Source organism: Eubalaena glacialis, chromosome 19 (assembly GCF_028564815.1).
Source record: "Eubalaena glacialis isolate mEubGla1 chromosome 19, mEubGla1.1.hap2.+ XY, whole genome shotgun sequence".
Classification (NCBI taxonomy): domain Eukaryota; kingdom Metazoa; phylum Chordata; class Mammalia; order Artiodactyla; family Balaenidae; genus Eubalaena; species Eubalaena glacialis.
In genome coordinates, this window is record NC_083734.1 from 22,168,304 (window position 1) to 22,194,678 (window position 26,375).

Sequence of the window (26,375 nt, forward strand, 5' to 3'; positions counted from 1 at the left end):
GGTTATACTCCATTTATGGTTGTTATAAGACATTGGCTATATTCCCTGTGTTGTACAATGTATCCTTGCAGCTTATTTTAATTTTATTTTTATTTTTAATTTTTTAGGCTGCACCGTATGGCATGTGGGATCTTAGTTCCCTGACCAGGGATTGAACCCGTGCCCCCTGCCTTGGGAACACGGAGTCTTAACCACTGGACTGCCATGGAAGTCCCCTTGTAGATTATTTTATGCATAATAGTTTGTACCTGTTAAACCTCTATGCCTCTATTGCCCCTCCTCGCTTCACTCACCCCGCTGGTAACCACTAATTTGTTCTCTCTATCTGTGAGTTTATTTTTTTTCTTACATTCACAAGTTTGTCGTATTTTTTAGATTCCACATATAAGTGATATCACAGTATTTGTCTTTCTCTCTCTGACTTATTTCACTTAGCGTAATGCCCTCCAAGTTCACCCATGTTGTTGCAAATGTCAAAATTTCATTCTTCTTCTAAGACTGAATAGTATTCCTTTGTATATATATATACCACATCTTTTTAAAAAAAAATATTTATTTATTTATTTGGCTATGCCGGGTCTCAGTTGCAGCACATGGGATCCTCATTGTGGCATGTGGGATCTTTTTTAGTTGCAGCATGCAGGCTCCTTAGTTGCAGCATGTGGGATCTTTTAGTTGTGGCATGTGGGCTTTTTTTTAGTTGTGGCCTGTGGGATCTAGTTTCCTGACCAGGGATCGAACTCAAGGCCCCCACATTTGGAGCACAGAGTCCTGACCACTGGACCACCAGGGAAGTCCCTATATCACATCTTCTTTATCCATTCATCTGTTGATGGACACTTAGGCTGATTTCATATCTTGGCAATTGTAAATAATGCTGTGGAACATTAGGGTTCATGTATCTTTTCAAACTAGTGTTTTAATTTTTTCAGCTATATACCCAGGAGTGGGTATTGTTGATTTTGGTTTGCTAGGATTTTGTTGAGGATTTTTGCATCTATGTTCATCAGTGATATTGGCCTGTAATTTTCTTTCTTTGTGTTACCTTTGGTTTTGGTATCAGGGTAATGCTGGCCTCATAGAATGAGTTTGGGAGTGTTCCTCCCTGTGCAATTTTTTGGAATAGTTTGAGATGGAGAGATGTTAACTCTTCTCTAAATGTTTGGTAGAATTCACCTTGTCTTGGACTTTTGTTTGTTGGGAGTTTAAAAATTACTGATTCAATTTCATTACTGATAATTTGTCTGTTCATATTTTCTATTTCTTCCTGATTCAGTCTTGGGAGTTTGTACATTCCTAAGAATTTGTCCAGTTTTTCTAGGTTGTCCATTTTATCGGCATATAGTTTTTCATAGTAGTCTCTTATGATCCTTTGTATTTCTGTAGTTTCAGTTGTAACTTCTCCTTTTTAATTTCTGATTTTATTGATTTGGGCCCTCTCCCTTTTTTTCTTGAAGAATCTGGCTAAAGGTTTATCATTTTTTAAAATCTTTTCAAAGAACTAGCTCTTTGTTTCATTAATCTTTTCTATTTTTTTAGTCTCTATTTCACTTATTTCTGCTCTGATCCTTATGATTTCTTTCTTTCTATGACTTTTGTTTGTTCTTCTTTTTTATTTTCTTTAATTGTAAGGTTAGGTTGTTTATATGATATTTTTTCTTGTTTCCTAAGGTAAGCTTGTATTGCTGTAAACTTCCCTCTTAGAACTGCTTTTGCTGTGTCTCATAGGTTCTAGATCGTCATGTTTTCATTTTCATTTGTCTGGTATTTTTTGATTTCCTCTTTTGATTTCTTCAGTAATCCATTGACTGTTTAGTAGCATGTTTTTTGGCCTCCATGTTTTGTGTTTTTTGTGGTTTTTTTCTTGTAGGTGATTTCTAGTCTCATAGCGTTGTGGTTGGAAAAGATGCTTGATATGATTTCAGTTTTCTTAAATTTACCAAGGCTTATTTTGTGGCCTAGTATGTGATCTATCCTGGAGAATGTTCTGTGTGCACTTGAAAAGAATGTGTTCTGCTGCAATTGGATGGAATGTTCTATACCTATACCTATATCTATCTATCTATCTATATATCTATTAGGTCTAATGTGTCATTTATGGCCAGTGTTTCCTTGTTGATTTTCTGTTTGGAGGGTCTCTCTGTTGATGTAATTGGGATGTTAAAGTTTCCTACTATTATTGTGTTACTGTCAGTTTCTCCCTTTATGTCCATTAATATTTGCTTTATCTATTTAGGTGCTCCTATATTGGGTGCATATATTTTTACGATTGTTTATATCTTCTTCTTGAATTAATCCCTTGATCATTGGATAATGTCCTTCTTTGTATCTTGTAAGAGTCTTTATTTTAAAGTCTATTTTGTATGATATAAGTATTGCTACCCTGGCTTTCTTTTGATTTCCATTTGTGTGGAATACCTTTTCTCATACCCTCACTTTCAGTCCGTGTGTGTCTTTAGATCTGAAGTGGGTCTTTTGTAGGCAGCATATGTATGGATCTTGTTTTTGTGTCTATTGGGCCACTCTATGTGTTTTGATTGGAGCACTTAGTCCATTTACATTTAAAGTAATTATTGATATGTATCTTCTTATTTCCATTTTGTTAATTGTTTTGGGGTTGCTTTGTTGGTCTTTTTTGTTCCTTTCTTCTGGTTTTGTTCTCTTTCCTTGTGATTTGATGACTATCTTTATTGTTATGTTTGGATTCCTTTTTCATTTGTGTGTGTGTATACTTATTACAGATTTTTCGTTTGTGGTTACTATGAGGTTTTTATATAGCAATGTATATATGTATACATGATTGTTTTAAGTTGCTGATCTCTCATTTCAAATGCATTTTAACAACCCTGCATTTGTACTCTCCACCTCTCATGATTACTGATTTTGATATCATATTTTACATCTAACAGTTTTGTTTATCCCTTAACTGCTAATTGTGGATATAGATGATTTTACTAGTTTTGTCTTTTAACCTTCCTACTAGTTTTGTACATGGTTGATTCTTTACTATATATTTGCATTTACTGGTGAACTATTTCCTTTCATAGTTTTCATGTTTCTAATTGCGGCCTTTTCTTTTTCACTTGGAGATGTCCTTTTAACATTTCTTGTAAAGGTGGTTTGGTGGTGCTGAACTCTTTTAGTTTCTGCTTGTCTGTAAACGTACTGGTCTTTCCGTCAAATCTGAATGAGAGTTTTTCTGGGTAGAGTATTCTTGTTCGTAAATATTTCCCTTTCATTACTTTAAATATATTGTGTCACTCCCTTCTGGCCTGTAGAGTGTCTGCTGAAAAGTCAGCGAATAGCCTTATGGGAGTTCCCTTGTATGTCATTTGTTGCTTTTCCTTTGTTGTCTTTATTTTTTTAAATATATTTTTAAAGTTTATTTTCATGATGTTTATTTTGTTTTTGTAATTTTCAGGTGTCAATTTATTTCTCCCTGAACATTCTGGTTGAAATTCCACCCTTGACTATTCCAATGCACTCTCTCTTTTTTTTTGTTTTTTTTTTGGCCACACCGTGCAGCATGCGGGATCTTTGTTCCCTGACCAGGGATCAAACCTGCTCCCTCTGCAGTGGAAGAGTGGAGTCTTAACCCCTGGACTGCCAGAGAAGTCCCCCTTTGCTGCTTTTAATATTCTCTCTTTATCTTTAAATTTTAGTTATTGATACACTGTGTCTTGGTGTGTTCCTCTTTGGTTAATCCTGTGTGGGACTCTGTGTGCTTCCTGGACTTGGGTATTTGTTTCCTTTCCCAGGTTAGGGACATTTTCAGCTATTATGTCTTCAAATATGTTCTCAGCCCCTTTCTCTTGCTTTTCTTCTTCTGGGACCCCTGTAATGTGAATATTTGTGTGTTTGATATTGTCCCAGAGTTCTCTTAAACTGTCCTCATTTCTCTAATTCTTTTTTCTTTTTTTCTGTTTGGCATCAGTTATTTCCACGACTCTCTTCCAGCTGGCTGATCCATTCCTCTGTATCATTTAGTCTACTGTTGACTCCTTCTAGTGTGTTTTTCATTTCCGTTGTTGTATTCTTCATCTCTTTTTGGGTTTACTTTATATTTTCTAACTCTTTGTGAAAGACTTCTCACTTTTTGCTCTGTGCATTCATTCTTCTCCCAGGTTCTTTGGTCATCTTTACAGTCGCTACCCTACTCTTTCTTGGGTAGATTGCCTATCTCCACTTCACTTAGTTCTTCTTCTGAGGTTTAATCTTGTTGCTTTGTCTGGTGCATCTTCCTCTGTCACCTCATGTTGCCTAAGTTGCTGTTTGTATTTTTATGTATCTGGTACATGAGTTATATTTCTTAACCTTGGAGAAGTGGCCTTCTGCAGGAGACGTCCTGTGCATCCCATCGGTACATGCCCCTCTCATCATCCAAGCTGTATGCTCTAGGGGTTCCCCCTATGAGGGCTGTGTGGTTCCTTCTGTTGTGGGGGGCTATGTGGGTGTCTGATAGGCTTGGTTGGCCCTGGTCTGTTTGTTTGCCAGGTTCTGCCTGGCAGAACTGGAGCAGGAGCTGTTGGCTGCTGGTTAGTAGGGCCTGGTCACAGGGCTGCTGACTGCAGAACTCCAGGGAGCCCCAGGGCTAGTGCTGGCTCACTGGTGGGCAGAGTCAGGATCTAGAAGACTCCAGGGTGTTATCTGCCTACTGGTGGGTGAAGCCAGGTCTTGGAGTTAGTGCCAGACTACTGGCAGGCAGAGCCGGATCCTGGAGTCTGGTTGCAGGGCTCAGGGGTCCCAGAGCTGGTGTCAGATCACTGGTGGTGGGGGTGAGCAGTTCCTGATACAATTGGCTATGATGATGACTGGGTTGTCCCAAAGCTTGTATTGGCCTGCTAGTGGGCAAGATTGAGGCCCAGCTGGTCCCAAGGTAGGATCTGGCCTGCTGGTGGGCAGGCTGGTTTTGTAGGCTGTGGGATTGTGGTTTTCTTGCATGTGGTGTCTGCCCCCTGGTGGGTGAGGCTTGTCCAGAGGCTAAAGCAGGCTTCTTATAGTGCAGAGCTGGGGACTTGAGGATTCTGGGGCTGGTGCCTGCCCACCGGTGAGTGGAGCTGGGTTCTGGAACTCTGGTGGGTGAGGCCATGTCCAGAGGTGGCTGTAGGCTCAGGGGGTCTTAAGGCAGCCTGTCTGCTGATGGTGAGGCTGTGTTCCCACCCAGTGACTTGCTTGGCCTGAGGTGTCCCAGCAGTGGTGCCTACAAGCTGTTGGGCCAGGGCAGGGCTGGATCCTGGAGCAATAAGCTAGAGGGAAGATTCCACAGTGGTGCCCCCAGCACCAGTGTCCACGTGGTAGAAGGAGCTCCCAAGGATAGCTGCTGCCAGTGTCTATGTCCCCAGGGTGAGCTGCAGTTGCCTCCTGCCTCTCTGGGAGACTCCCCAAGATCAGCAGGTAGGTCTGACCCAGGCTCCTATCAAATGTTTGCTTTTGCTCTGGGTCCCAAGGCCTGTGAGATTTTGTGTGTGCCCTTAAAGAGTAAAGTCTCTATTTCCCTCAGTTCTCTGGGACTGCCAAAATTAAGCCCTGCTGGCCTTCAAAGCCAAATGCTCTGGGGGCTTGTCTTCCTGGTTCAGGACCCCTGGGCTGGGGTGCCTGATGTGGGGCTCAGACCTCTCACTCTTGTGGGAGAACCTCTGCAATGGAATTATTCTCCAGTCTGTGGGTCACCTACCAGGGAGTATGGGACTTGACTATATCATAAGTCTGCCCCCCTACACGTCTTATTGTGGTTCCTTCTTTATGTCTTGTAACTTGTAGCTTTTTACCAAGCACAGATGCAAGGGATTTTTGTCTAGTAGAAAAGATAATCCCCAAAGTTACAGATCTATTGCCCTATAGCAGCGGTCCCCAACCTTTTTGGCACCATGGACCGGTTTTGTGGAAGACAATTTTTCTACAGATGGGGTGCGGGGGAGATGGTTCAGGTGGCAATGCGAGCACTGGGGAGCGATGGGGAGCGGCAGAAGCTTCGCTCTCTCGCTCACCCGCCACTTGCCTCCTGCTGTGCAGCCAGGTTCCTAACAGGCTGCGGACTGGTACCAGTCCACGGCCCAGGAGTTGGGGACCCCTGCCCTATAGGATATTAATTTGTTTTTCTCTAACTTAACATTTCAGAATGCCATCCCCAATAACTAAATAACTATATCATCTGTTCCTCAGATGATCTTTGAATCAGTTTAATTGTTCCTTCATTAATGGGTTAAATACATCTTTGACACACATTCAATCTATATTTGAATGTCATGTTTTTAGCTTTTAAAAAATTTTACTATGATGTCTTGTTTTGACAAAAACACAAATCCAAAGTTCAGCAATTCCGACAGATTCTTTTTCCTCTTAAAGTTGGAGTAAAGTTAAATTGGATACTCTTTATTAATGCACTGCTTTTGTAACCAGAACAGAACAGAACAGTAATTGTTGCTTTTTAAAAAATAATTCAGGCCAGGGCCCACCTAGGAGGTAGTCGGGGAAAGAGAGATGGGGGTGAGGGGGCCGACTCCAAGTTTCCCTTCTCAAGAAATAGCGTTCTCAGGTCCTTGATTGCTGATCTTAGCTTCAGGTCCAACATGCATTTCTGAACTCGCTCATCTTTGGGGTTAGCACAGACATGCTGCTCCCTCTTGGTGATGAAGCTGGGGAGCAAAGGGGGGAAAGATTACAAACAGAGGAGGGTTCAGCAAATGGGGATGGGGAGGCCCATCCTCCCTGCCCCTCAGATTCCCCACTCGGCCCAGCCTGTTCTTTCCTTGCTCTGCTGCAGGAGCTCAGAGTGGCCCCTCTCTGAGACCCTCCATCAGCCTCCGAGATTCCCTTAGTGACTCATGGAGTTTCCTTGGGCAGCGTCGCTCCTGCTCTCTCCTTCCTTCCCTAGCTTCCTTCTTCCCTGGGAACATCTCATACCTGATGCCCTGCAGGATCCTAATGAGGACATAAGCCTCAGCTGACCTGGCAGGATCCAGAGGGTGGGACTTTTCTGGACATCCATCCATCAGGTGCCTCCCCCAACACCCCCAGACATGGCCAGTGAGCTTGGCACTTACATGACAGCAGGCCAGGAACACGCACTGGTCGTTTCTACATAATCTTTCATGAATACACATCGGATATTTCGTGAGGTGTAAGACATGCAGCAGTCAGTGGGACGGTGAAAGCCTACAGCAAGAGAAAGGGTCACTTCTTAAGAACTGAGTCTGAGGAAAACTAGATCCTTTCCCCCTTTGCTCCTGAGTACTGGGAAGGGTAAGAAGGTGCAGGACTCGAAAGGGATGTTTTCCTTGTCTGCCGGCACTTGCTGGTGTCTCCTTGCTTCACTCTCCCCAGGGATGAGCTGTGTGTCTGAGGGCATCCAGGCAGGGCCACAACAGAGCAGGACCTTTCCTCCCAGAAGAGGAAGGGTCTGAGGCCTGCAGGGGGCACCAGAGAGCACCCCTCCCCCGTCCCCCAGATGAGCCACAGCCAGGTGGAATAGAAGTCATCTACAGAAGAGGCCATCTATGGACCCATGGCCCATCCTGAACTTCCTTGGAGATGTTCACCACCCACAGGACCCTCCTCTCCCCCCAGGCCCTGTAAACGAGGTAGACTGAAGCCATTGAGCAGATCTGTACCTGCTGGCTGTTTTTAAATGTATACCATAACAAAATTTTACCTCCTTGAGCTATTGAGTGTTCATCCTTCAGGTTCGGCATCAGGTGTTCTATTTGAGAGAAACAGTAGAGAAGGGAAGAAAAATTACTGGGAAGCAGTTGTTTCAACATCTCCATCTATCTCATTCCTCAACCCCATCCCCTGGTAGGGAGGCAAGGATGCTGGACCACTGGACCAGACCTGCCTCCAGGCCCATTTTCTCTATCAAGGCCCTGAGACTTTTCAGGGAACTTTTGAAAAAGTTTGAGACATGAAAACATTCTATTGACTTGAATACAAAAAGCAAATTGCAAATCCAACACAAATAAATCAGTTGATTAGCTACATAATGTGATACAGTCCACAATGCTTTCTACACATTTTTGGAATTCACAGGACTCTGGAAGCAGACAAATTTTTCATTAAATGATTTGGTGGCACAATGTCACCCAAAGTGAAGTGAGGCTATCTACAGGCTTTATTTACTCCTTTAACATAGGAGTAAATGTGTTTGCTGCAGAAATATTACTGTGTTTGGTTAATGTGTCTCTCAGATTCTGTCAGGGATGTTAAGTAATGTCCAGGTATGTGTTACCTTTTTAAAAATATATATGTTTAGAATGTGATAAAATGTACATAATATAAAGTATACAATTTTAATCATCTCTAAGTGTACAGTTCAGTAACATTAAGTACATTCACATATTGTGCAACTCATCACAATCCATCCATGGAACTTTTTCCATCTTGCAAAACTGAAACTCTGTACCCATTAAACAATAACTCCCCATTTCCCTCTACCCCATTCCCTGGGCCACTGCCATTCTACTTTCTGTCTCTGAATTTAACTACTTGAAGTACCTCATATGAGTGGAATTATACCATTTGTCCTTTTGTGACTGGCTTATCTCACTTATCATTATGTCTTCAATATTCATCCATGTTGTAGCATGTATCAGAATTTCCTTATTCTTTCAGGCTGAATAATATTCCATTGTATGTATATACCCTGTTTTTCAATCCATTTGTTTGTCAATGGACACTTGGGTTGCTTCCCCCTTTTGGCGATTAAAATTCATGCTGCTGTTAGCATGGTTGTACAGGTATCTCTTCATGTATCTGCTTTCAGTTTTTTGGGTATATCAAGAAAAGGAATTGCTGGGTCATATTTTTTTATCTTTTTAAAACCTGAAAAATTCTGCATTCCAAAATACATCTAGCCCCAGAGATTTTGATAAGGGGTTGTAGACCTGTACTATGCTAATTAGGCAAACACAACTAAACTTTTAGCTCATTTCTTATATAGTTACATATGAATTATATTAAATGAGGCATGTGCACACACTTCAACACGCTTGATATGATGTGTGTGGGGCTTGCAAAAGTCTTAAATGACATGTCTTTCCATAATAGCTTGTTAACTAGCTTGTATCCTAACGCCACCACTTATGGCTGTGTGATCTTGAGCAAGTTATCTAGGGTTTCTATGCCTCAGCTTTCTCATTTGTAAAATGAGAATAATAATAATAATAAGCAAAACCATATAATTTGCTGATAGTCTACCCCACAGCATTGTTAGGAGGATCCAACGTATTAATATCTATAAGACGCTTAGAACAGTGCCTGCTTTCACGTAGGAAGTACTAGATATTTATTGGTTAAATAAATAAATATGATTAAGTAGACTTGGGTGAGTCACTTGCCTGGCTTGTCCAATTTCCTCCCTGAAATGATAGTTTTACACCAGAGGGTATATAATAGCTCTAACATCATAGAATTCTATACCCTTTCTACAGATTTACAATTTTACTACAATTCTCTTGATCTAGCCCATAATGGTCCTATATCAGCTAAGAGAAAGTGTCAGATAATTCTGGCCATGAAAGGGAGAGAATTGTTTCCCCAGGTGGGACCAGTCACCTGTATACAGTTTTCCCCAGGGACCGAAGGCTGCAGGGAGAGGTCCATACCTACTGCTGCTGCTTTTAACCAAGTATCACATCCCTGTTGGGACAAAGGTGTCCCTCTGCGTCTCCTCCCTGGACTGCGCGTTACCATCAATCTGCCCACCTGTGAGAAGGCTGACCGAACTCACCAACTGCAGCCTGGGCAGCAAGGATGAGGCAGGAGAGGGCAGCTATTGAGGTCTTCATCTTCCCCGTGCACAGCCAGTACCAGCCTGAGAACTCCTGGGCTCTCTGCTCTCTGACTCCCCCAGACCCCAGCTCTGCCCTTGTATTTATAAGAAGAGGGGGACCAGGAAGTCACAGGGCAGAGGTCAGAATGCTGTTCTTTGGCTGAATAACAGATAACACACTATTTCTAAAAAAGGGAACGAGGCTGGGAAGGCAACAGGAAGTAGAGGGCAAGGATGACTTGAGGCTTTCCCAACTGCCCAATGGATACAGGCAAAGGGAGGGACTAGTTTATGAAGGATACTTCCTCTAGGAGGTTCACTGAATACTTTAATCAGAACTTTTTCCTCGGGAGTTAACCCCATTCAAGGGCATGAACAGCCTGTTATCAGGGGTGACCAGAGAGGATGCTCTAACGTGTGAACCCGGTCATGTGACTCCTCTCTTTGTTTCACCCCCACATCCAATCCATTAATAAATACGATTGGGTCTACTTTCAAAAATGTGTCCAGAATCTTATTATTTTTCACCACATCTACCCTCTCCATCTTGTCTGAGCCAAACTTATCTCTCACCAGGATTCTTGCAAAACCTCCTAATTTGTCTCCTTCCTCTGCCCTTGCCCTGTTTCACTTCATTCTCAACATTGCAGCCAGAGTGATCCTGTTAAAATATAAATCAGATCAAGTCAATCCTGTTTAAACGCCACCGATGGCTTTTTAATCTCCCCAGTGTAAAGCCCAATCCTTCTAATAGCCTACAAGCCCCTATGTGCTCTGGTCCCTGTTTTCTCTCTGTTTTCAGGCCCTATTACTTCCCCTCACTCATTCTGCTTCAGTTATACAGGCTGGTTCAGAGACTTTTGTTCCCTCTGCCTTCGTTACTCTTCCCTTAAATTACTGTATTACTTTCTCCCTAACTTCCTTCAGCTCCTTACTCAAATGTTATTTTTCTGGTTAGTCTTTCTGGGACACTCTATCTAAAATTATAACCTCTCTCTGCCCAAATTTCTTGTCTTAATTTTTTCTCCTGTGCACTTAACACTATCTAATATACTATATACTTTACTTGTAAATCTTTTAATATCTGTCTCTTCTTCTAGAACATAAACTCCATGAGAGCAGGGATTTCTGTATCTTTGTTCCTAGTTTAGATTCCCCTGAAAGCAGAGCATGAGAACTGTGGGGTGAAGCTCGATAATTTGGCAAGTGTTCCTAGGAGCAGGAATGAGAGCCTGGACCAGTTGGTGGGGATTAGCATTTGATTCTGCTGGCACTTTTTGAAGTGCCTTATGAATGCATTGCAGAATATTTTGCCTGGAGGAAGAAAGGAGAAACATTTATCTCCTGGCTTTCATCCCTGTGGCATTTTAAAATATGGCCACAAATTCGTTGACATGCTTCTCATCAAACAGTGGGGTCTGTTTTCTCCCCTTGAAGCAGAGAGGGCTTTGACTGGTTCCATCAATGGAGCATGCCATGTGACCTCTGAAGCTAGGGAGTGAAAAACCATGGGGCTTCAACCTTGATCACTGGGGACACTTACTCTTGGAGCCCTGAGCCACCATTTAAGAAGAGTGACTAGCTTGAGGCTGCCATGCTGTGAGGAAACCCAAGCTACATGCAGGTGTTCTGGTTGACAGTCCCAAATGAGCATAGCCTTCAAGTCGTCCCAGCCTAAGTGCCAGACATGGGAGTGAGGAAGCCTGTAGATTTGCACTGTCCAATATAGCAACTACTAGCCACATGTGGCTACTGAGCACTTTAAACGGGGTTAATCTAAATTGAGATATTCGGAAAGTATAAACTACACACTGGGTTTCAAAGATTTAGTACCCCCCCAAAATATAAAAAATCTCAATAATTTTTTATATTGATTACATGTGGAAATGATAAGGTTTGGGATATATTGGATTAAAGAAAATACATTATGAAAATTATTTCATCTGTTTTACTTTTTTTTTTTTTTTAAGCCATGCCACGTGGCTTGCGGGCTCTTAATACCCCAACCAGAGATTGAACCTGGGCCAAGGCAGTGAAAGTGCCGAGTCCTAACCACTGGACTGCCAGGGAATTCCCCTGTTTTACGTTTTTAATACGGCTACTAAAAAATTTAAATTTACATATGTGACTTGCATTGTATTTTTATTGGACAGCACTGCTCTAGATGGTTCCCCATCCCTTTGAGTCATTTCTTGCTAATTGTGTCTTCCCAAGCATGCCCCAGGCATCATCAGCAGAGATAAGCCATCTGGGCTGTGCCCTGTATGAATTTCTGACCCATAGAATTTGTGGGTAGAATACAGTTGTGGTCATTTTATTCCACTAAGCTTTGGGTGGTTTGTTACACAGCAATAGACGGTGGGGACAACCCTTCACTGGCCAGTGGTGGATCACAAATAGTAAATTCTTCACACTTCTGGTTTGCTAATGCATGTGTGTTATATTCTATCATGATTTCCACAGCTCAGGATCAGAGAAGCCCCAGGGCAGGAAGCTAGAGTTATGAGGCAAGAGACCTGCATGAAGCTTGTGTAAATCTAAGAAAAGTGATGACTGAGCAGTGGCTGAGTAAAAGGGTGAGGTTGCAAGGATGTGAAGTAATACACAATATGGTCCACCCTTTGCTTCCCTCCAGTGTGTTTGTGCTTTTATTATGTCTAATCCGTCACAAAGCCTCCTTCAAGATGGTTGTATTAGTTCTTTCAGGTTCAAAAGAACCCATACTGTGTACTCATACTAGTACATCTCTACTCCCCACCCCTGCCTTCTCCCCAGGCATCCAGCAGAGCCTAATGTTGCAGGGATGGGAACCACAAATAGATGACTGGGAATTATGGAGAGAGGGGCCAACCCCTCGGTTCCTGAGTGTTTTAGCCACTGGTGACATAGCATCATCTGGCAGCCTTTGATTCAGTGCATATACTGCATTCTGGGAAGGTCCCAACCCTGAAGTTTGTTGTTGCCTCAGCTAAATTATTAACAGCTCACCATTCTCTTGATCTGGCTGCTTCTGGGTGATTAAGTATATGGTAATACCAGTGGATCCCATATACCCACTGACTCACACCATTTGCTATAATATGGATCCCTTGACTTGAGCCATCTTGTACAGATACCATACTGAGTAATCAGACATTCTGTAAGTCCTTGGACCATTGGCAGAGGTACTGCTGGTAGGGAAAAAAAAACCCCACATCTGGAGTACGTGTCAGTCCTGCAAAGGTTGGATTGTTCTCCCTTGCAGGGTGGCAGAGGTCCAAGATAATCAACAGGTCACCGTATGGCTGTATTTTCTCCTTGGAGGTGGGTGCCATATTGAGACTTGACATCTACTTCTGCTGCTAGAAGGTTAGGCATTCAGCAGTGGCAATAGTTAAATGGGTCTTGATGAGAGAGAGCCCACACCGTTGGGCCCACGCATAGCCGCCGTCCTTGCCACCACAGCCAAGGGCTTGTTGCACTAGCACTGTCGTGGCTGAGGGAAGAGGCTGGCTGGCTTCCATGGGACAAGTCATCCTATCCACTCGCTGACTTTCTCCTTTGCTGTAGATGTTACCCAGTGACTTCCAAGTCCCTGTAGTCATGAGTCCTTGCCCAGTACCTCCAAGTTGCACGTGCCTGAGTACCGAACAGATTCCTTCAGGTTCTCTATTTCAGCATCAGAGAGTCCCTGATACAGGAAAAGAGGGGTATGCATGATGGCAAGGTGAGGTGCTGTCAGATTATACCTATGTGGAGCTGGACAAGGCCTGCTGTGCAGGACTGGTTGCTGTAATGGTGGCCAGAGTAAGAGATGGCGCTGACGGACTAAAGTGGTGTGTGCAGAGGTGTCTGACACAGTACCGAACGCATGTTTGTTCAGCAAAAGAAACAATGAAGGCGCAAATGTCCAATTTCACAATATACTGCCGTTTCTTGACCTCCCTGGTGTAGAAAACATTTTGTGAGTGGTTTTTGTGTACTTCCTGAGTCTTTTATTGATTTTCCTCTCCTCCACCACCAAGCATCATTGGTGACATTTAAGAATCACATCAGCTCTACTTGCTACTTAGCTTGGCATAGCCGAGGGAGCGGGCTGTGCATCTCCGCATAAGCTGCTCCAGCCTAGGCGGTCTTCCAGAGCTGATGATAACAACAGCCAATGCTTCTTGAACACTTACTATGCTCCAGGAACTGTGCTTTGGGCAGTTCCTTTGAGACGAGGCGTTTGCTACATGAAGCACTTACTATAATTATTTCACAATACTGCTTAGCACACCCGCTAGCTTCTTCCATTAGAGATAACAAATATCCTGTCATCTCTGCCTGTAAACACTGCTCTTGCCACATTCCAGGATCTGGGCTTGCACAACACGTTTGTCCAGCATAAGCTGAGCTGCCCTCTCCTATTACAAAGTTAGCATATTTGAGCTAAGATGTCCCCTCGCTGGGGTTAGCTCATCTTCTTTCTCAGACCTGCACTTAGTCTATGGGAATTTTCTGCTGTTACTTTCACCTTTCCCCTCACTCTTATCTCATCACTCCATGTGTTATGTGTCTGCATGCTGGGCAGGTCTTGAAATCTGGATGGCGTTCCATGCACAGGTCCCTTTTCAGGAGAGAGGCCTGAAGTTGTGGTTCTTCCCTGCTGTTCCTTGAGTTTCCAAGTGAAACCATCCGAGGTGTCTGGCCTCATCTGATGGATGTGTGGTGAGTAAGGAAGGTCCCTTGCGTTCAGGTTGTTGTCCCAAGCAAAGGTGAGGTAGCGATCTAGTTCTCTCTCAGGCCAGGTGCGCATCCCACTGGGAAAGGCATTCTGGGGTACGCGATCTTTCAACGCCTTCAGGGCCACAGAAGAGAGGCCTTGGGGCTGGAACACTTCCTTCCCAAGACATAAAGCGCTGCACAGCTGTGCTGGGTTTATTGCCTTATGTGGGATTATCTTTCTGTGTTCTGGACTCAACGCGTGCTCCTTTGTTTTGCCTAAGCTTGTATGACATAGGGCACCAGGCCAACCCTCCTACTACCTGTTCCCAGTGGGGAGGGAATGGGACCCTTCACTTGTAGCCCAAGAGGGATGCGTGCAGATCAGTCTCCTAAGTTGGCTGCAAGATGGTACCCACTGCCTGTGGGGAGGACGGACACTCACTGTTGAAGCTGATCTTGCTCTGTCTCTTCTCTACGTGAGTAAAGTGTTCCATCCAGCGCCTGTGTAAGTTGTGTCCTTTGTGGCAACTCTGGCACAAACCATGCCGTAGGTTGACATCCTGGGACAGCTGCTCCTGGTGGCAGACAACAGTTATCACCTGCCTAACACGTCCCAACTTTCAAAGTGCCAGGACTGGTACTCCTTTAAGACCCAGACAGGAGGGGGCTATGCCTGGACCCCATGCTTTGGAGCATTCTTCATATCGCAAACACACACTAAATAAATTCATCAGAGAACACAAAGGAACCTCTGTCTCTTGGGATGTGGTACTCAGGGCTGGCCTGGCATAACCTTCAATACTAAACATCTACTCTTGTGACAAACACAGTTCATGCCTCAAGGGAAAAATGCTTTTCCACCTCTCCTGCCCTATGTCTTTGTTTTTTTTTTTTTAAATTAATTAATTAATTAATTTATGGCTGTGTTGGGTCTTCGTTTCTGTGCGAGGGCTTTCTCTAGTTGTGGCAAGCGGGGGCCGCTCTTCATCGCGGTGCGCGGGCCTCTCACTGTCGCGGCCTCTCTTGTTGCGGAGCACAGGCTCCAGACGCGCAGGCTCAGTAGTTGTGGCTCACGGGCCCAGTTGCTCCACGGCATGTGGGATCTTCCCAGACCAGGGCTCGAACCCGTGTCCCCTGCATTGGCAGGCAGATTCTCAACCACTGCGCCACCAGGGAAGCCCTGCCCTATGTCTTTGAAAGGCTGTGAGTCCAAAGGCTGTGAAGGCTGATGGGTTGCCACTGCCAGCACTGGAGGCCGACACCCCTTTGGACCGCGGGGAAGATCTGAACCGCAGAAGCCTTTAGGTAAGAGAAAAGATAAGCCAGCTAGCTTGTCAAAATCTTTCCTCGCAGATGGTATGAACACCATAACATTCTTGCAAAACAAGCAGTTCTTCCCTGGCAGTGCTCCGTGTTCATTTTCTTGCTTGTTTTTGTGCTCCAGTCTGCGGCGATGCACTCCCAAACTAGGGCTGTATATGCAGTAGTTTCACAGGGCTGCAATATTAAGCAATTCGTTGTACTTTTAAATCTGTTTGTTCGCTCTTTTATAAAGTTCAAATATTGACACACCTGACATGGGGGCCTCCTTATGGATTCTTACCCTGGGTCCTGTAAATGTTAGGGCAGGCCTGACCAGGACCCACAGAGGCAGGTAGCTGGTGAGGTGACTCCTGGTCTACACCACTTCCTCCATGTCCTTACTGTAAATATCTGTGTTTGGAAATAATCCATGTGTACCTCTTCCATCCTTGTGTATGATCTTAAACAGCCTCACTATTGTACATGGGAAAGCCTTTCTTTTTAAGTACTAAGGGGAATAAAAGATCCAACCCACACGTCTTTTTGTTTCTCCTGATGTCTACAAGACTGGGCCCACGCCCTCCTTAGAGAAACACAACAAATCCAAAGAATAGCATTCCATTCAAGAGTCCAGAGCTTGGGTTTCCCTGGTGGTACAGTGGTTGGGAATCCGCCTGCCAGTGCAGGGGACACGGGTTCGATCCCTGGTCCGGGAAGATCCCACATGCCATGGAGCAACTAAGCCCGTGCGCCACAACTACTGAGCCTGCGCTCTAGAGCCCGCGAGCCACAACTACTGAGCCCGTGTGCCACAACTACTGAAGCCCGCGTGCCTAGAGCCCGTGCTCCACAACAAGAGAAGCCACCGCAATGAGAAGCCCACGCACCGCAATGAAGTGTAGCCCCTGCTCGCTGCAACTAGAGAAAGCCCGCGCACAGCAACGAAGACCCAAAGCAGCCAAAAATAAATAAACAAAAAAATGAGAAAAAAAAAAAAAAAGAGTCCACAGCTGAAGTCTGTTCTATAATGTAGAACTGAAACTGCTCTGTGGTCACACATGGATGGGGTTCCTCGGATATCTTCTGACCATTTCCTGTATGCCTTGTTGATATCAAGTCAAATAAAGAGATTTCCATTTTGTACCAAGCACTTCTCCTAACTCTAGCTTGGCTATTAGAGATTAGGTCTTGGATTAAATATTTGACTTCTTCCTTCCTTTGGTAGCTTATGTACAAAAATGGCTGCAATAAATCCCCCCACCCCGTATACATACCCTTGGGAAGTTGTTTCCCATACTGACTCTGTTCTTGGCTATGTGACTTACTTTGGCAAATGAGACAGTAGAATGTGTGATGCAAACAGAGACTTGAAAAGTGCTGGCCCATTGAGACTTGTGCTAGTTTTCTGCTGGGAACCTTTATGCAGTTATGTGTACCAGCCCATAGTAGCCTCTTGAAGGTTAAGCGACCACATGGAGAGCTGTCCCAGCTGAGAGGTCATCCTAGACCATTGAACCCCAGCTGAGATGCCTCAGACCAGGAGAACCATCCATCCAACCCACAGAATTGTGAGAAATAATAAATGCTGGCACTTAAAAGCTATTTTAGATTCATAGCAAAACTGAGGGGAGGTATAGGGGTTTCCCTCATACCCCATACCCCAAAAAGGCACAGCCTCCGCCATTATCAATAGTCCCCACCAGAGTGGTACATTTGATACAATTGGTGAACCTACATTGACACATCATAATCACCCAAAGACCATAGTTTACATTACAGTTCACTCTTGGTGTTGTACATTCTATGGGTTTGGACAAATGTATAATTATGTGTATCCATCATTATGGTATCATAGACTATTTTCACTGTCCTAAAAATCCTCTGTGCTCTGCCTACACATCTCCCCTACCACCCACCTACCCCCAACCCGGCAACGACTGATTTTTTACTGTCTCCATAGTTTTGCCTTTTCCAGAATGTCATATAGTTGGAATCATGCAATATGCAACATTTTCAGATTGGCTTCTTTCACTTACTAATATGCTTGTAAGATTCCTCCCTGCCTTTTCACGGCTTGATAGCTCATTTGCTCTAGCGCTGTCTGGAGGTACCACAGTTTATTTACCCGTTCACCTACTAAGGGACATCTTGGTTGCTTCTAAGTTTTGGCAATTATGAATAAAGCTACTGTAAACATCTGTGTGCTGGTTTTTGTGTGGACATAAGTTTTCAACTCCTTTGGGTAAATACCAAGGAGCGTGATTGCTGGATTATATGGTAAGAGTATGTTTAGTTTCGTAAGAAACCTCCAAGTTGTCTTCCAAAGTGGCTGTACCATTTTGCATCCCCACCAGCAATGAATGGGAGTTTCTGCTGTTCCACATCCTTGCCAGCCTTTGATGTTGTTATTTTTCCAGATTTTGGCCATTCTAGTAGGTGTGCAGAGGTATCTTGTTGTTAATGCTTGTTTTTTTTTCTGTAAAGATTTTTTTGATGTGGACCATTTTTTAAAAAGTCTTTATTGAATTTGTTACAATATTACTGCTGTTTTATGATTTGGTGGGGTTTTTTTTTGGCTGTGAGGCATGTGGGATCTTAGCTCCCTGACCAGGGATCGAATCCGCACCCCCTGCACTGGAAGGTGAAGTCTCAACCACTGGACCGCCAGGGAAGTCCCAATGCTTGTTTTAATCTACTAAATTTTAGGGTGATTTGTTATGAGTAAAAGTTAACTGATAATTTCCTCTTTGGGCCATGAAGACTGACTAATCTGTATAAGTTTCCTGAAAGCAAAAGTAATACTTCCTCATTCAAGAGGAGGCTTATTGCTTTTTGTTGTTACAGAGGTAAAACAAATAATATTAACTGTTAATCCTTTTTAAAGTGTGCAATTTAGTGGCATTTAATACCTTCACAGTTTGTGTAACCATCACCTCTGTCTACTTCCAGAAGATTTTCATCACCCCAAAAGGTATTTCCTACACCCAGTAAATAGTCACTTTCTTTCTCCCCTCCCCCAGCCCCTGGCAACCACTAGTCTGCATTCTGTCTCTATGGATTTACCTATTCTGGATGCTTCATATATAAATGGAATAATATATATGTTGCCTTTTGTGTTTGGATCCTTTCATTTAATGTTTAATTTCACGTTTTTAAGGTTCAGCCAAGTTGTAACAGGGATCAGTACTTCATTCCTTTTTATGACTGAATAATATTCCATTATCTGGCTATATCTCATATATTTTTTATTTTTATTTTTTATTTTATTTATTTATTTATTTATTTATTTATTTATTTATTTTTGGCTGTGTTGGGTCTTCGCTGCTGCACACGGGCTTTCTCTAGTTGTGGTGAGCGGGGGCTACTCTTCGTTGCAGTGCGTGGGCTTCTCATTGCGGTGGCTTCTCTTGTTGCGGAGCACTGGCTCTAGGTGCGCGGAGGCTTCAGTAGTTGCGGCACACGGGCTCAGTAGTTGTGGCTCGCGGGCTCTAGAGCACAGGCTCAGTAGTTGTGGCGCACGGGCTTAGTTGCTCCGCCGCATGTGGGATCTTCCCGGGCCAGGGCTCGAACCCGTGTCCCCTGCATTGGCAGGCAGATTCTTAACCACTGTGCCACCAGGGAAGTCTCTCATATTGTTTATCCCTTCATCATTTGATGGACATTTGGGTTGTTTCATAATTTGTGGATATTATGAATAGTGCTGCTATAAACATTATGTACACATTTTTATGTGAAAATATGTTCATAGATCAGGGTAATGCTGACTTCATGGAGTGAGTTAGGAAGTGTTCCTTCCTCTTTTATTTTTTGGAAGAGTTTGACATGTTAATTCTTCTTTAAGTGTTTGGTGGATTTCACCAGTGAAGCTATCTGGTCCAGAGTTTTTCTCTGTTGGGAGATGTAGGCTTATTTCTTTTAATTAAGCTAGTACTTGTTAAGAAGGCCTACTATAAGTATTAGTAAAGATGGTTTTATTCTAGTTGGGGTGGAGGCGAAGAGGACTGAGAAAGTCCCTGCAATCTAGAGCTGTGAGGCCTTAGAGCCCAGTGAGGATTTCAGAGGAAGGCAAGAGAGATCCCTTGATTAGAATGAGGAGAAAAATTCATGAAAGGGATGGCATTTGAACTGGGTCTCAAAAATTGGACTGAGACTGTATCCGATTTTAAAAGGCAAAGAAAGAAGGAAGAACGTTCTAGTCAGAGGTAACTGCAAATAGTGGTAATAACAAAGAGTTGTAATAGGACACAAACCACTTACTGTTTTGAAAATATTTTATCATTATATCCTCATTACAACCCTGTATAATAGGTACAATCATCATCCCCTTTTAGGGATGAGGATACGGAGGCACAGAGTAGTGAAGTAATTTGCTCACACGGCTAGAAAGGGGCAAAGCTGGGTTTCAAAACAAGGTCTCCTGATACGAGAGCTCACCCTTTCAGACAAAGGCATGGAAATGATAAAATGTGACGCACGTTTTGGGTGTGTGCACGCCACGCACATAATGTAGAAATGAGCACAAACATTCAACGTGGTAATACTTTAAGACAATTCCTTAAAGTAGATCAATACTTTAAGACCAAGAGGTGTTTTTTTTTGTTTTTTAGAAAAAATAAAGTAGGGAGATTTACATCTGTTTCTTTCTTTCCAGCACCCTTCTTTCTTCTGGAAGCTCTGCCCTCCTTCTCTGAGGGAACTTCTCTGCCCATGCAGCTGTTAGTCCCACGGGGCTCTTGTCAATCCTTTGTCTCAAGTGGGGACCCACCTCCCAAGCCCAGCAGCTGTGGTCCTTCCTCAGTAGTTCTCAGCTTATAAGGAAGGGGGGAGGCAGCTCCGTTGGCGGGGAGGGGGTCCTGTAGGGGTCTTGGGGCGCCTGCAGAAGAGCAAGTGGGGTCAACCCCACAGTGCTGAGGAGTCCTTTGCTCTGGGACTCGTTTTCCCTGAGCCACCCTGGCATTTGCTCTTTTTGAGTATTTGAGGACATAAACCAATAAGCTATTTTTGTTTTTCTCTAGGACATTTAGTGTGGGCTTTCTGTCACACGGGACTAAAAGTAAAGGAGCTTCCATCCCCCACTCCTGGACTCCTTCTTGCGTCCTGCACAGGGCTCTGACCTGCCCGCCTTCACTTCTAAGCTCCTGACTTGTCAGAGGCCCAAATGAAACCACATAAATTCTTGATGTGTCCAGCACAGTTTTGATGGAATGGCCCTCTGCGCTTCCTGCAAGGCTCTGCTACCAAATCTACCCTAGGGCCTGGAGCCCCCTGGCTTCTTGGGGCCCTGGAGGGCTGGGAGTCAGGGCAAAGCTTTGGAAGAGAACAGAATCCAGCACAGCGAGTGAGAGCTGAAAGAAAGTGATATTGGGGTTAAATCCAGAGCAGGACAATTCCCAAGCTCTGGCTGAGGTGAGGGCGATGGGGTAGTGTAATAGGGAAGAACAAATCTGACCCCATATTTGTACTGTTTCTTTTACTTTGACCTTTGTATTCTATTGTTTTTGCTACAAGTTAATGATGTTGCCTATAGCCTGAAATATACAGGATAGCCCATTCTCAAGGCTCTGACCTTTAAGGGTATAACACTTTTCCATTCATACAGAGATAAAAATTTGCAGAACAAAGAATAACATCTGTCTTGTTGATGGTTTACCTGACCTATGTGGACAGCTGCAAGAACAAAGGATTCCAACACCAAGAAGTTGGCAACAACCAACCACACCCCCTCCCCTTTTACTATAAAAGAAGTCTGAATTCTAACTTAGGGAAGATGGTTCTTTGGGACACTAGTTCACCATCTTCTTGGTCTGCTGGTTTTCCAAATAAAGTCACTATTCCTTGCCCCAACACCTCACCTCTAGATTTATTGGTCTGTCATGTGGCGAGCAGTACAAGCTTGGACACGGTAACAGTAGGAGGGGCCTCGGGTGTCTGCTTTTCCTGCATCCTGAGCTGGGATGCCCCAATTGCTTTGGGGCAGAGGATAGAAGTCTTAAAAGAATTTGGCACAAATTGTGTGGGATTTTTTGAGAGATGGAAGAGAGACAGTATGGTCAGGTCAGCCACTGGTTCTGCCCCGAGAAGGGTGGTGTGAAGCTGAGCCGTGTCCACTAGGACACTGAGACCTGTTTCTCTGTGCCTGGGAATGTTGGGGAAAGGAAGGAGGAGGAGGTGGCAAGACCCTGGAGGGGGTATGGCCTGGCCCCTCTTCTGGATACCTCTTCTTCCTCCTCCTCCTTTTAATTTATTCGTTTCCTCCTCTGCTAACTCCTCCTTCTTTCAGACCCTCCCCAAGGCTGGACTATGCCCAGGGTGGGCCAGAACAGGGCAAGACTGTCCTCCCTGCGAAAGGGATGGGTCACCACCATTTCCCAGTCCCTGAGATCTCAGGAAGATGCTGGGACAGGAAGGGGAGGTTTGTCTGTATGCAACAGAGCCTTGATCATGAAGCAGGAAAACTAGATTTGCCCTTGTTTCTGCTTCTGAAGGCTGTGTGACCCCAGACAGGACACTTACCTTTTCTGGGCCTCTTCCTTGAAACTGCAAATAATACCAGATGGGGCATTGTATGGGGGTATTGGGATATGGGTTCATGTCTATTGACATACCTGATTGCTAAAATGCCCAACCTTTGGGCAATACAGGCAGATGATATTATTATTATTGTTGTTGTTGTTGTTATTGTTATTATTCTGTTACAGATGAGGAACCTGAGACTCAGGAAGCCTACTAACTCACAGAAGGTCACAAGCTGGTCAGCAGCAGAGCTTCTAGACTGGAAGCTCCCTGAGGGCAGAGACTGTGTTTCTGCCACACTGTATGCCAGCATGTTGAGAGATAGGTGGCACAGAGCGGGGTCTCAAAAAACCATTGAGCACGTTTCAGTAAATGGATGATTGATGAATGAATGTGCCAGGTTGAAACCTAAGTTTCTCTGATTCTAAAGCCTATGATTGTTCTATTATGTCTTATCTATATGATAATAATTATTTTAGCAATAGTTATTATTAATTCCTTACTATGGGCAGGGCTGGAACTTGGGAATGGTTAGTGAGGTACTGACCTTGAGCACAAAATTTAAGGGGGCACCAAAAAAAAAAAAAAACCCTCAGTAATCAACATAAATAACATTTTAATAAAATGTCAAAATTTTAAATAAAGACAGGATCAGTAACAGTACTATGCCAAGCCATATTGGAGCCTGAAGCAAAAGGAAAAATCAGCGTGAGCTTTCTGTAAGAACATCTACTTGTTTGTCTGTCTATCTATATAACACATATTTACCAAGTGCCTACCATTTGCCAGGCCTTCTGCTTGGCACTGAGAATACCACGAAGAACCAAAAGATCGTGGTCCCTGTTCTCCTGGAGACAAACATTAAATAAATACTCACAAAAGTAGGTAGATACTTATACATTGGAATAAACAATACAATGGAAAGGAATATATTGGGGGCTCAGAGAATGCCTCCCTGATAAGAGAACATCTGAGCAGTGTTAGGTAGGTTGAAAAGCAAGGAAGATAGGAATACACAAGGGAAATAGCTTGTGCAAATGTCCTGAGGCAGGAAGTCCTAGCACATATTAGGAACTGAGTGTGGCTGGAAACCTGAGAGCAGGGGAAGGGAGTTCCTGATGGGGCTGGAGAGGGGGCAGGAATCAGATTGCACAGGCAACACCAGGCCTTGTTATGGAGATGGGGTTTATCCTGAGGACAACACAAAGCCTTTGGTGTGTTTTAAACAGGGAAAGCGTGATCAGTTTTACATTTTGGGGAGCTCACTCTGAGTGGTTTGTGAAGAATGGATTCAGGGGGGCCAAGGGTGGAGACACCAGTTAGAAGGCTGCTGCAGTCCTCCAGGTGAAAATGATCAGGCTGGACTCAGCCATGGCCATGGGAAGGAGGATCTTGATGATCGCAGTGATTGGCTGGGACGCCCAGCTCATCTGCCTAAGTGGGGTGGGGTCGGGTCTCGGGACCAGGGGCTGCTTACTGTGGTGAGGAAGCCTGGAGGAGCAGCAGGTCTGCGTTGCCAGGTAGGCAAGACCCGTGACTCAGTTCCCTCAGAACGGGTCACTCAGATACCAGATGGGCATAGCCACCCCCAGCAGTGGCTTTGTGTTAACTGGGCAGGCCCATCCTCTTAGAGTTTGTCCAATAAGACACATTACTTCAAAGACCTAGCCTCGCTGGGTCTCAGTACCCTCATCCAGAAATGGGAACCTACGTCAAGCGTTGGGACGGGGGTATCAACTGAGGTGTGGTCCATAGAGCACCTCACACAATACCTGGCACAGAGTAGGCACTCCACAAATCTAAGCCCTTTTTCTCCCTCCTGTGACCAGGTGTCTCCCCTTCCTGGTGGGCCAGGTGGCAATGGGCTGTCTGTAGGATTACAAGTCTCGGGTTTTTTTAGCACCCCTGGATGCCTTCCTCCCTTCCCAAGCCCAATCTACCTGTTGGTCCTGCAACATCAGACCTTTCCCTGTGCCCAAGAGTTCCCGCCCCATTCTCCCTGCCCTCCCTTCCATCCTTCCTGGAAGGCTCAGGTGGCCCCAAAGCCTGGAAGCTACCAGATGTTCTCACTTCATGGATGATTCCTGACTTTTGGTTTTGGCCTTTCAAGCCCTGTTAAAATGCTCTCGTTAGTTACTCCCACTTTAGTATGAAAAGAGGCTCAGAGAGCTGATTTCGGGATGGCCTCTGAGTGAGAAAAAATTAAAGGCACTGGGCAACTAAGGATTAGGGCTGTGGAGATGCCCTAAAAGGGCCTAAAGGAGAAAGCTGAGGACAACAGAGGCAGACTTTACTCATTTCCTGATTTTTCCCTTCTTCAGATTGGGCAACCTCCTTCCTCTCCCCAAAGACACGTCAAAAAAGATGGTAAATACCACTCATACGGGCATGATACCACCTTGATGCAGATTCACAAAGAAGGTACTTTGCGATTTTTAAATCCCTGAATTCACATTGAAGGTATTAAAGGTGGGGAAGGAGGTGGGAGATTAGGAAAGAAGGTTGTGGCAATGCTGAGGATTCTTCCTCTCACAGGGAAGGCTGGAGATGCTTTTCTCTACACCTAAACTTGGGTAGAGGGGCTTCAGCCAGATGACTCAGCGATTTGGGGGATACAGTGGACAGCTGTCTGGGAAAGTTGTTGCACTGGGTGGCTTGTTCAGGGCAAAGAGTGCATGTGTGTTTCCTAGGGACCAGGTGTGAGCTTTGAGCCAGAGAGAGGGTCACTGTGGTGTCATTTCAGGTCCTGTCCAAGGGGACCACCTGGAAGGGAGACTAGGCCTCTGCAAAGAGGAGGAGTTCACACTGTATCCTCAGGGCTGAGAACCGAATGCCTCCAGCCCAAACAGAGAAACACCTGACTTGTCAAGGGAGCTGCAGGGGAGAGGTCCCAGTGGTGGGGGGGTGGGGGTGGGTGGTGAGCATTGTAAGAAAAAGGGTCAGCTTGAAGTACCTGCTAAGCCCAGAGTGCACTGATGCTGGATGTCCAGGGCAGACCAGTCAAGTAGGAACTTTCTAGTTCCCCTCACCTTTTGTTTCTATTGAGATAAAATTCACATATCATAAAATTCACGCTTTTAGAGTTGACAATTCAGGGGCATTCCCTGGCGGTGCAGTGGTTAGGACTCGGTGCTTTCACTGCCGTGGGCCCGGGTTTGGTTCCTGGTCAGGGAACTAAGATCCCACAAGCCATGCGGTGTGGCCAAAAAAAAGAAAAAAAAAGGACAATTCAGTGGTTTTTATACACTCACAAGGTGGTACAACTATCACTGCGATCTAATTTCAGGATGTTTTAAGATCACCCCTGTTGGGAGGAAAAACTTTTCCTCTACTGACTTAGTTCCTAGTGGTCGGGGGCCTGCAAATTAATTGACAGCAGATAGTTTAACAGGAGAAGAGTTTATGAGGCACACGGGAGTATCTATAGAGAGAGGAGTTCCCTGGGAGGCTAGGGATAAAAGTTTTTTGTTTTTTTTTTTAACATCTTTATTGGAGTATAATTGCTTTACAATGGTGTGTTAGTTTCTGCTTTATAACAAAGTGAATCAGTTATACATATACATATGTTCCCATATCTCTTCCCTCTTGCGTCTCCCTCCCTCCCACCCTCCCTATCCCACCCCTCTAGGTGGTCACAAAGCACCGAGCTGATCTCCCTGTGCTACGCAGTTGCTTCCCACTAGCTATCTATTTTACGTTTGGTAGTGTATATATGTCCATGCCACTCTCTCACCCTGTCACATCTTACCCTTCCCCCTCCCCATATCCTCAAGTCCATTCTCTAGTAGGTCTGTGTCTTTATTCCCGTCTTGCCACTAGGTTCTTCATGAACTTTTTTTTTTTTCCTTAGATTCCATATATATGTGTTAGCATACTGTATTTGTTTTTCTCTTTCTGACTTACTGCACTCTGTATGACAGACTCTAACTCCATCCACCTCACTACAAATAACTCCATTTCATTTCTTTTTATGGCTGAGTAATATTCCATTGTATATATGTGCCACATCTTCTTTATCCATTCATCCGATGATGGACACTTAGGTTGCTTCCATGTCCTGGCTATTGTAAATAGAGCTGCAATGAACATTTTGGTACATGACTCTTTT

General features: G+C 44.3%; 2 protein-coding genes across 6 annotated transcripts in view; one reads left to right on the top strand and one right to left on the bottom strand.

The window, feature by feature from the left end:
• Positions 1–26,375, top strand: part of LOC133080959 (C-C motif chemokine 4) — a 174,085-nt gene that overhangs the window by 32,079 nt on the left and 115,631 nt on the right. For 4 of the 5 annotated variants that reach the window (XM_061177148.1, XM_061177150.1, XM_061177151.1 and 1 more), the window contains exon 3: positions 24,589–24,688. The exons of the other annotated variant lie outside the window; for it this stretch is intronic. The gene's annotated coding sequence lies outside the window, so the exon portion shown is untranslated. The remainder of the gene's footprint in view (positions 1–24,588; positions 24,689–26,375) is intronic. 5 annotated transcript variants of the gene reach the window in all.
• LOC133080278 (C-C motif chemokine 15-like) lies at positions 6,352–9,864 on the bottom strand. Its single transcript, XM_061176175.1, has 4 exons — positions 9,725–9,864; positions 7,652–7,699; positions 7,044–7,155; positions 6,352–6,635 (listed from the first exon to the last, which is right to left on the bottom strand). Exons 1-4 carry the CDS (start codon positions 9,780–9,782, stop codon positions 6,440–6,442), a joined length of 414 nt encoding a protein of 137 aa, XP_061032158.1. The 5' UTR covers positions 9,783–9,864; the 3' UTR covers positions 6,352–6,439.

What these genes read in the sequence shown, in the direction of transcription:
- LOC133080278 (XM_061176175.1), bottom strand. Translation starts at nt 9,782, where the DNA reads ATGAAGACCTCAATAGCTGCCCTCTCCTGCCTCATCCTTGCTGCCCAG. An exon ending in ACACTCAATAGCTCAAGGAG is followed by an intron (nt 7,156 to 7,651) that starts GTAAAATTTTGT and finishes CTCTTGCTGTAG; the next exon opens with GCTTTCACCGTCCCACTGAC. An exon ending in TGTTCCTGGCCTGCTGTCAT is followed by an intron (nt 6,636 to 7,043) that starts GTAAGTGCCAAG and finishes TTTGCTCCCCAG; the next exon opens with CTTCATCACCAAGAGGGAGC.